The 10,944-nt window shown below is 41.9% G+C and overlaps 1 protein-coding gene across 1 annotated transcript; it reads left to right on the top strand.

The window, feature by feature from the left end:
• The first annotated feature begins 1,689 nt into the window (after positions 1-1,689).
• On the top strand, positions 1,690-7,734 carry CD24 (CD24 molecule). Its single transcript, XM_053290411.1, has 2 exons — positions 1,690-1,968; positions 6,252-7,734. Exons 1-2 carry the CDS (start codon positions 1,705-1,707, stop codon positions 6,411-6,413), a joined length of 426 nt encoding a protein of 141 aa, XP_053146386.1. The 5' UTR covers positions 1,690-1,704; the 3' UTR covers positions 6,414-7,734.
• The last annotated feature ends 3,210 nt before the right edge of the window (positions 7,735-10,944 follow it).

The following is a 10,944-nucleotide window of genomic DNA, read 5'->3' as shown; positions in this document are numbered from 1 at the left end:
AAAAACATTTTACCTATTGAATTGCTGCCTGATACACAGAGCTACAGGCTAAAGGCATGAGAATCCTGCCAGAAAAAAAGGTGGCAATCCTAAACATGGGTTCAAAAGGACGTTTAAAGTGTGTTACAGGACAATTAATTAGCATTAAACAATCTCGAGGGGGTATGCTTGGTAGGATCACTGAGTTTATTCAGTGTTCACTAATTTGCTGCCTGTTCCTGGCAGAATTCCGGAGACATTTAACAGTCAAGTATTTTTCTGTTGGATTTCTAATCATCATGTCACTGTAAAAAAGGATAGTTAACCTTGCTCTTGGAGGCACTCTCTATTCTATGTTCACAGTGGGGTGGGTGGGGAGAACCGCTTCTTCCATTTAGCAATGATTACATGATGAAGAACTATGCCTAATCCTCAGCGACAAGTGAGTTTGCATCCTGCTGGGTTGGCACCTACTGCTGATGCACTGGAAAGAGTGATGAAGCAGGAACTGAGGCCTCCTTCTAGACAGGGCCATCAAGCTCGTATATCAGGGAGTCTCACAGTGCTTAAATTACAGTAACAGTAGGGACAGAGGGGGTCCGGCCCTCTTACCTTTCGTGATGGCCCCTTTGCTACTGTTTTTAGAAGGCTGATGAGAGGGAGGGAGACTTGATCTGGACAAAACTGAGAGGAGCTTGAGGTTTGGCTTGTGGACTGCATTCCAGGCCCGCTTTCCTTCCTTCTTTCCTTCCAGCTGCAGCACTGCAGCAGCAGTTGGCAGTCATTTTCAGGACCCAGAGTGCTCATGAACACCAATGCCAATAAGGAAATAGCATTCGGTTACTCTGCCCTTGTCCTAAACAAGGGTATGGACTGTTGCTCCAATCAGTTTTTCATTTCTGAAATGTGGTGCTAGGGCTACCTGTTTGGAAGGCATGCTCTCTGACCTCCCCTTAACCCCAGATGTGTAGGGGCTTGTTGTGTCGGCTGAACAGTGAGAGCCACTCTGCACATGATTAATGAGACTCTGTTCTTTATTATTTCTTCCTGTGTTTTCTGGAAAGCAGCTCCCATAAGGAAAAGGCCGAGTCTAAAGGTGCCTGGCTCAAAGTTCGGGCTCAAGTTAAGTTCTGATCACTCATTGTCCTTTGGGTCAAGTCAATGCTAACTTCCACGATTTTCATTTAGTGCTCCGAATTCACCGGATCAGTGGGAAAACATGCTGCTGGCCGCCTCCCTAACAGCCACGTATTTGTTCACTTATCCTAAGCATGCGAAAACACTTTCAGCTCCTTCCCTGCATGTCCTGAATGGAAGACTTAGTTAGGGCTTCTCAGAACTGAGCCACAGAAACTTTAATTTTCAGTACTTCGTCTTGGAATATGTAATGTAATCGTTAAAAAAAATTAAAAAGGGGGAGAAGGACCAAACACCGCCTCTCTGCGCATGTATTACCGGTAAGTGCTTTCTTTCTCACCACTAAATAACTATAAGCCAATCCTAGATACAACTGAAATGAGGCAGCAAGGTTACAGTTTCCCGGTCTAAAGCGTGGCTTCTTTGCAGACCTGCTTGAGCACCTCTCGTTTTCCTTTCTTTCGCCCTCAACCCCGTCTACTTCAGCCACGCACACCCAGCCAGGGAGAGACCTTTTCGTTGGCTGGAGTTGGGGATACGTCGGAGCGGCGGGAGCGCAGAAGGCGAGAGACGCCGGGGGCGGGGGGAATGCCGGTATGGGCTGAACCAAAAAAAGAAAAACCAGGGGAGGCGCTTTGGGGAGGAGATAGAGAGGGTGGCCAGCCAGCCCCTCTCCGCCTTGTCTCTTGGCGCGCCCATAAAAGCCCCGCGCAGCCGCCGCCTCCACGTTGCATCTCAAGAGCAGCTTCGGGGGATAGCAAAGCGTTGACTGCACGAGGAGAGATGGGGACAGCGCTCGCTACACGGCTCGGCTTGGGGCTCTTGCTCCTGGCGCTTCTCTTACCCACGCAGGTGAGCCCCGGGAGTGGTCGCAGTGTGGAGTCCTCCTGGTCCCACCCTTTGGGGACAACCCCCCCAGTTCCACGTTGCTCTTGCTTTTCCTTCATGCAGGTCGCGTTAATTCCTCTGCAGTGTGAATGGGCTCCCATAGATCGCTCCATAGAAGCTCCCATAGATCGCTCCTGTAGTTCGCTTCGGAATCGCTGATTAGTCAGGGTGCAAAGTAACCCAAGAGCTTTTCGCTCCCCGTGCCCGTCCGTTTGAGACACAAGACATCGGGAGCTGATATCTTAAAGCCTGTATTTCTAGAAAAGATCCCTAGGGCTCGACCCCCCGCGCCCCGGACTTAATAATTCGTTTATCTCTTCTCTCCATCCTTCATATAGGGCCGGATCATAGAGGCACACAATTCAACCCTGTTTCCTACTCCCAACTTCCCTCTTTCCCTTCCCTCGCTTTCTAGGTTGGGCTCGATTATGTGTGTGTGTGTCTCTCACGAAGATTCTTCCAGTCAAAGGACTGCTCTGGGTGGGTGAGGCACTCGACAAGTGCTTCTCACTAGTTTGTGCTAATAGCATAAAAACTCCTCTGTATAGTACTGAACTATACAAGAGTAAGCCAACCGTTCCAAGTTGCGCGAGGCTCCTCACTGGCGGTGTGGAAGGACATGTAGTTAACTACACAAAATGAGGATGCAACTTAATTGATTAGAGATCAATTGCATCTCTTGCAGTGCGGTGGATGGGTGGGCTGTTCCCCCGGGGCAAACAGACATTGGGGCTCCGGCAAGAGCAGTGAGAATCTCTCCGCTCTGTCTCCCCCCCCCCACACCAGGGTTTCAGTCCAGCTGCTGTTTACTGAATATTTAAAAAGCTAACCCCAATTGCATGCTCAAAGTAATATTTAATTTGAACCTCACTTGGTTAGATATTAATCTCCAGTGATGTATTTCGTGAGTGTAGGGGCTGCTTAGTGTAGACGAGGAGTAGGAGAGGGCTTTGTTTCTTGGAACATGAGCTTCTTCAGGATGTGGCTTCTTGATAGTCTAAAATGATATGAATGGAAAGATTTCCGAAAACTCCCTGGCCACAAGCAGAAAACAAAATCAGTCTTGTATATACAACTGTTTTTGAGTTTACATGTGTTGGCGATGGAGTTCCAGTGTATCAACCTTTTACACCAACTATCCTAATGACCACTAGAGGCATTGGGAGTAGAGATAGTGAGTAAGGGTCTCCCTAGCTGTTCTACCTGTCTCTGCTCTATGCCACCATTGGACTCCTCACGTATTTCCTGTGAGAGTCAGATCTCCTTCTTTTCCTCTTAGAGAGCAGATGGAAACATCTCTCCCCCTACCCATTCGTTATGTAGTCCTTTAGATTAAGGATTAGGTCTTTCCTATCCAAAGTGTACTTCACCAGCTAAATACTTAGTATTTAGTTCTACAAGAATCTCCATGTGTCTTCTTTAAATAGCTGCAACAACTAAACTCTGTATTCTACTCTGTAACTGGAGTGAGTAGCTTCCTTAGTGTTCTGCTAATTATCTGGGGGTAAAAATAAGAACCCCCAGCAACATGGAGTATCTGCCACCTGTTTTCCTGCTGTTTGGAAGCTGCTGTTACCCCAGTAGATTCTCCAGTTGCATGCCTCTAGCGAATGATCTCTGGCTAGCCACTGCTTTAGAACTATACATGCATCCATCATGAGTCTTTATTGTAATGCACATACAAACTATCAACTGTACTGTAACTCAAGATATGTAAAAACAAAAAACCTCTAGTAGAGTTCTGAATAGAGTTTCACTTCATAACATGCTTGAAAACTGAAACGCTTTTAACAAATGGTCCATTTGTTGTTGGACCATTGGCATACTCATATTCCAGAGGAGTTTTGAAAGCCTCTCTGAACTCAAACACAGGTTGCAAGGATTGCGTTCCCTTTAGATTCTGCTATGGACTTCTGCGGACCAGCTGCTTCATCAAACAGTGATACTGATGATCTAAAGCTGTTGCTTGATTATGCTTTTAGTGCCAGCTGCAGAAAAGAGCCAAGGCATGTGTTGTCTTTCCCAATGGGCTCAAGTTGGATGTGGCAGAGCTGCAAGGACCGGAGAAGTCCTTGATAAAGGGTAGCAATACACCTAACTAGTACAGGGCAGTGGATGGAGTAGGCAAGACCATTGTAATTCGGACAAGTGTTGGGTGCAGATCCCCAAGCATCTGAAGATGTTCTGCTGAACTCCCTGCCAAACCAATTCCATGTGTCTCCCCCTCCAAAAAACCCTCCTTAAGTGAGGAGCTTCTCTCCCTCTACCTGCACCATGTGGGGAAGACTTTTGGAAATGGGTTGGAGAAGTGACTTGGAAGCCTTGAAAAGATCTGTGCTACGTGCTCCTGAAGTTTTCTCTGGATTACAAACATACCTCCACAAAACTGTGGGTAGCTGGCATGATGCTCTTCTAATGTAGCAGTAGCAGGAAAATCTCCAAATTATTTCTTACAATTGTCAAGAGAGCCTCTTAAGGAACCAAATATAAAACGTTGGATCTGAAGGTGTTTAGTAAAACTGAGGGAAGTGGCAGCTGGTCTTCTGGAGTACAGTATTCCCTATTTGTGCCCCGTATGCTGCCCCACACGGAGGCATTTGTTAGTCAACAGGCTAGCAGACACTAGTGAGGCTGTGTCTTGTGTTTAACAGTATGCCATCACAATAGATGATTCTGTGTTGCCAACAGAATGCCCTCACAAGTTGGTATCCAGAACTCTTGGGACTCGAGAGCTAGGCTCAAATTCTGCAGCCAGGCTGCTTAAATCCCACCAACTTAAAAAGAATAACAGCCCCGCTGTGTAGAATTTCAGCCTTCGTTTCTTTTGTGAACACAATAGTCTGCTGCTATGGCCACAATCAGTAGTGTACAGTGTGAAGGGTATAAAGCAATCGTTCAGTGCTGATCATAGCAGAAAATTTTATTTTTTTGTCCTCTGCAGTCAAAAGTGATTTCCCATACCCTTTCAGATAAATATTTTTCATGTGGCTGCTGAAGTCTTAATATTTTGTGTAGCTTAGCTTCCTGTATAAAAATATATATGGAGTATGTACATCTGCCTCTTTAACACTTTTCCCAGTAAGCCAGTACTGACTACTGCATGGAAGGTGTCCGATTAGAACTTTGCACTAGTTCTGTAGTACTTCCTTCTATCTCATTCTACTTGGTCTGTGGCTCCAAGGGACTTTAATAAGTTTAGTGGTAAATTGTATTAGACTGGAGAGAGGTGAACCCCCACCCAAGCAATCTAGTTGTGCTTTGAAAGAGGGCTCTCGCGCGCGCTCTCTCTCTCTGCACGCTCATCCTACTAGTGCCTCTGGCAAAACAGGTTTTGCTTTGTATCAGAACGTTTCTTTTGGAAACTTGTTTCTCAGATGATAAAATATCCATGTGTATGGGAAGAAGAAGGTTTCAAATACTTCAAAGTCCTGAAAAAGATTCTGCCCTTAGCTTGCATTGTGTTAAGAATTGGCTGATGTGTGTTCCATTTTGGTTATGCCCCAAAACTTACGGCTGCTCCCTCTACATTAATTTCTGTTCTAATACTCTACTAGTTTATAATCTAATGGTAGTACACTTGAGTTTTCCATAACTTCTGTTTTGTGTATAAAAAATCTCAAATTAAATTTTAAAGCCAGCAATGGAGATACTTTATTAAGCAACCGAGTGGCAGCCTGCAAAACCAAATAAACACTCTTCAAGGGTGTTTAGGGTTGGTACTGAGATTCTGAGAACCTACTAAATGTCTACTGGTATCTACTATATATTGACTTTTACTGGGATTTTTAACATTTGATTTGAGTACCTCTGCAAATGCCTCAAAGTAATCTATAGTGTCTGTACAATGACAAACGGAGGGAAAAACTCAACACAGTTTTCTGCTCTTAAAGGAGGCAGAATGATGCCGAGACTGTAAATATTAGGACAAAGATGGGTGCACAATGGAGATGGGGAGTAATGCTGTATTACCTTTTGGTAGACTTCACAGAGCCTTCTGAGTACCTGTCACTTGAAAAATTATTCTGTCTTGCATACACCTGGGGGTGGGTTGTCTCTGCACTGTACATATCTAAAGAACCAAAAGATGGTTCTTTATCTTCATCTTTTTATCTTCATCTCTGCTAAATGACTGAATGGAGATAAATAGATATTTGTGTGGAGTAATGTTGCAATCCCTCTAAGGAGAATGAAAGTTAAGATATAATATTGCAAAATATGGTTTCACCATCTCTTTCATCCGTATTTAGACAGGTGGTGATAATGGAACAACTACAACCCTCTCAAACAACTTAAGTTCAACTTCTGTGCCACTTAGCACTCTGAGCAATACCACCCATGGACATGGAAACTCTCTTCAATCAACTACCGGCCTCTTCATTCTCTCAATCTCGCTTCTTTATTTTTGTTAAGAGACCCTGGCTGGGAAATTACCACCATTCCCTACCCAGCTCCCTGAAGGATCCAAGATGGCTAGATATCCCAGCATGAGAAAAACACAGAATGCCAGTGCAGTTTATGCTACAGTTCAGCTATTTGTACCAATTCAACATAGAGAGCCACACAAGAGTATCTGATGATCCAAAGTCATCCTCCAGAAGAGCAATTTGATCCTCAAGAGCCAGAAGATAATGGGTGGACTCTGGGGTTCAACAGCTGGAATTGGAAATACAAGATGAGAAGTACAACTTGATTGGCCATGGATAATGCCTCCTCACTAGATGTAGTTCATGAAGTGATGAACGATGGACTCGGCTTTTATTTTCATTCAAATTAAAGCCCCCATGCTTATAAAAACCACTAGGGGGAAAAAAAACACAAATGGTGGAAGTGGCTTCTGCTTAATTCCACAGAGAAGGATGTATCCAGCAAAAAGGTTCCCTCCAGCATCTTCCTTTGGAATTGCCAGGAAGCCTAAGATGAACAGATTTTTATTTCAAACCTTTAATGTGTGGCTATTCTAATGAAGCCTGTGTAGCTTAAACAATATTGACAAACTATTTTCTTATCTTTACTGTGGTATTTCAAATTTCCATTTTATTAAATTTGTTATAAATTAACAGCATGTGCCAGGAAGACAAGGTATTGGAAGGTGTCTCGAGAGTAGCTGGAAACGGCATGTACAAAACTGAACGGGGGCAGCCTCCACCACCAAAACTGGGGAATAGCTTTTTAATCTTTCAGAACTTAAAGTCAATTTTTGATTTGGTGCAATTGACACCTCAGAATGATGACTTTTTGATAACATGTTGGGGCAGAAGTTTGGTGGAAGCAATTTTGAAATTTCTAAGGAGTTTAAGTTCTGATTGTTAAAGGTACATATCTAAAAGTCGGAACCTGACATTTGCACAGATCATTTCTGTACTATGCTTGATAAGTAATTTGGACTAAACCTGGCACTGAGATAAGCCTTCAGCCATCTAAATGCTTAGATTCTCAGATATAAATATGGAGATACTTGTAGCCACTACCATGGGGATGTAACTTGTCCACATATAGTTCTGTCCAATTAACTGTGTGGTCTCTGCTTTAAATAAAGCCCATCTCTGAATTGTCCGTTACCTAAAACTCAACCTATGCTTCACCAAGTACCTATATGACAAAACGCCATAAACTGCTATGGTGGGTTATATGTGCACTTTTTTGTATCAAGTATACTATTTGATTTTGTGATTCTTAATTATGCTTTGAATTCAATTGGGCAAACTGTAAATAAAAAAAACCCTGATCTAAGGCTTGTGTATCTTAGCATCTCTCTTGGTCCACTCAAAGACTTTACCACAACTAAGGTAGAGTGCAGCTGTTATCTGTAATCACAGATGAGAGAAGCTACTGCCTTCCCTTAAATCTTTCAAAAGGCACATTCATCAAGGCTTTGCATCGTGTTTTCTCAACTTAGAAGCCAAATTGATGTAAGAGGACTATGTAATCTCTGCCTGCCATAGTAAAAATCAATAGGAATGTTGTCATTCTGTGAGTATGTGGCTACCTTGAAGACTCATGACAAAGGACTAGTAGTTTTCTGGACACATGTATAACTTTCCTATCACAGGCACACTTCTTTGTAGAGGCAAACTTATCAGATCTTGCCAGTTACCAGTAATACAAAAGTGGTCACAAAAATTGCTTTCAGAGCTACACATGTTCAAGACCCAACTTCTTGCCTGTCTCTTTAAATAAAAAGCAACCCTCAAGCAAAACTTAATTGTAGATGTAAAGGTCATGAGTACAGCAAATAAAATGTTGGCAGGAGCATCTTGACATGCTCGTGGGAAATGATAACTTCTCAAACATGAAAAGCCATGTGGGCAGGGTGGATTTGATTTAAATCAAACTGATTTAAATCACGATTTAAATCACTAGCAGGGTGGATAAAAATAAAAAAAATCCTATTTAAATAAAAAAATCTGATTTTTTTGATTTAAATTGGATTTTTGATTTAAATTGGATTTTTTTTTATTTTTATCCACCCTGCTATTGATTTAAATCATGATTTAAATCAGTTTGATTTAAATCAAATCCACCCTGCATGTGGGTCACTTAAAGCCCATGAAAGCAAGCAATTATTCAAATGTTAACAAAGCAGCAGCCATCTACATAAATATTTCTCTAGTGAGAGGACATTCCTCCAATAGGGACCTTAAAATCTAGATACTGACACAAGGGAAAGAGAAGGGGATAAATAGGAAGAAATTTCCGCCATGCATATTTAAGCTTAGTTTCAGTAGGGAATGGGGCATGTCCCTGCACCTGTAGCAGTTTTTTAAGTGTGGGGAAAATTAGTGGGGTGTGTCTATTCCACTTTGCTTTGGGAATATTAAGTTGATATGACATTTAATGCAGTTTCTAATATAGCAATTGCATCATTCCATTGACTTCTGTTTAAAAAGAGTAGCTGGAACTGGGGAAGTCTGTTAGCTGTATGCTCTGTTTCGTTTGGGTTACTGATGTGATAAAGTGGGAGTGAATACTCTTTGCTCTTCAACTACAGCCTAAGCATGGGGGCAAAAAGTATCTGCAACACTACATTGTTTCATCATAAGAAGCAGATGGATCTTGAAATCCTATTAAATACGATATGAAATCTGCTAGCTCTCCCATGTATACATGCTCTTTTCAGAGAACACTAATATGGTATCACATCAGCATTGATGTAGCCCCATGTGTTTGATTTGGAAAATGTAGAACTAACAGACATCACTTAACCACATTGCCTAATTTTATGCAGCCTCTGGTAAAGAGTGCAGTGTAAACCTGAGGTGTTCAAGCATGTAATATAGAAAGATTGGATTAGGCTTTGGTGGCATAGGATAGAAAACTTGCTTCACAGCATGAAAACTGCTGTGTATCCCCACCCCCAGTTTCTGAATGAATTAAAACAATGAGTTTCATCTATCCTGGCCATTGATCTAGAAAACCAGGTAACGTGGGAGGAACTGCCAGTGTAATTGAATCACAGGACAATGGGTTCATTGAAGAAAGAAGCATGAACAAGATGTTTTTATTGAACTGGAGGGGAGGTGGCAGGCCCTGCACATTTAATACTTGGTTCTGTTAGAGGGCTAGAATAAACAGCAGTAGCCCCTATACAGATAGTTTGGGGCTGTGTAGAGTTACCTAACAGGAGTTGTCAGAAGAATGCATCTTGAAAGGTGTCTTTGCATAAATGATGATGCTCCTGTGGACCAGCATGGCAGCACTTGAATCTTTCAGCCTACTCTAGTAATGTAGGGAAAGCATAAGATTTAAGGTCATTTATCAACTAATGTTCAGAAACTTGAAATGACCTTTGTTATTAACATTAGTTTTTAGATTCTGTAAGTGATAATGAACAAATTCTTCTAAGTGGAAATTGCTCCAGTTAAGATTGTGCATCATAAACATCCATGGTATGGGTGCCTAGTCTGATGGAAATGTTAGGTCTATCATCCTCAAAAAGGAACAAATTTGTCTAAAAAATTACTGCCTAAAATCCATTTTATATAAAAACTATCATGCATGGATTTTATCACAGGAAATGAAGCAGAGACTCATCAATATCTTATTTGTGTCCTGACCAGAATAGAGTTCAAAGCGGGCCAAAATGATGAATACAATGTAAATACAAAATAAGTGTCATTCATCATCAGCATAAATAGCCAATTGCATTAGCCCATCTGAACAACTGAATGCTTCCTGAATGATTGTATGAGGCCTCATGCTGAATGCTCTTTCCCAGCCCTGATTTCAAGCCTCCAAATGTACAGAGGAGATACTTCTAACGAGGACTATCTTTTTTATTTAAACACACTTTCCCAGTCCCAGTGCTGTCCCTTGCAAGCACTTCCTCATGAGAACTGACTTGATACTTGCTTATAGGTCATTGATTTTGGTTTCGTATTTGTCATGTGTTTATCAAAGTCACCTCTTCCCTCAGGTCAGGTTGCAGAAGGTCCCCAGCAAATCGCACAATGGAACATTTGTGTCCAGAGCTTCTGGGTGTATTTAAATATCCATAACTCAGTCATTTTTTGTCGGGGTCTGTCTGCTCTGTGCCTCCTTTCAGGCATTTCCATACATGACGGAAGTGGTTATTGCTGTAGATCTCATTCAGTGTGTGTACTGCCTTATGAACAATTGTCAAAATTTCTTTCTCTTTTTTTGGTGTGAAATAAAGAGTACCTTTGAAATAAGACCTTGGCTTTCTTGTACAGAGCTTTTTAAAATAGTTCTTTACCACTTAATTGTTATCTTGGCTTTCCATCACTCAACATTCTATTGAAGGTAATTCTTTAAGTCTGCCATTTTTGTCTGCAACTATTTTAGGCATTTAGCAATTTAACGTTTTAAGTTATACTGGTTGTATTGTTTTGCCGAAACCTTGAAAAGTAACTGAATCTCACACTCAGGTTATCAGCTTCTGATTAGCCAAGTGAAACTCTCAGCTTCCTGCTCATGAATGTA

Source organism: Hemicordylus capensis, chromosome 1 (genome assembly GCF_027244095.1).
Source record: "Hemicordylus capensis ecotype Gifberg chromosome 1, rHemCap1.1.pri, whole genome shotgun sequence".
Taxonomy (NCBI): domain Eukaryota; kingdom Metazoa; phylum Chordata; class Lepidosauria; order Squamata; family Cordylidae; genus Hemicordylus; species Hemicordylus capensis.
The sequence above is the reverse complement of the archived record's forward strand: the minus strand, read 5'-3'. Positions and strand labels throughout refer to the sequence as shown.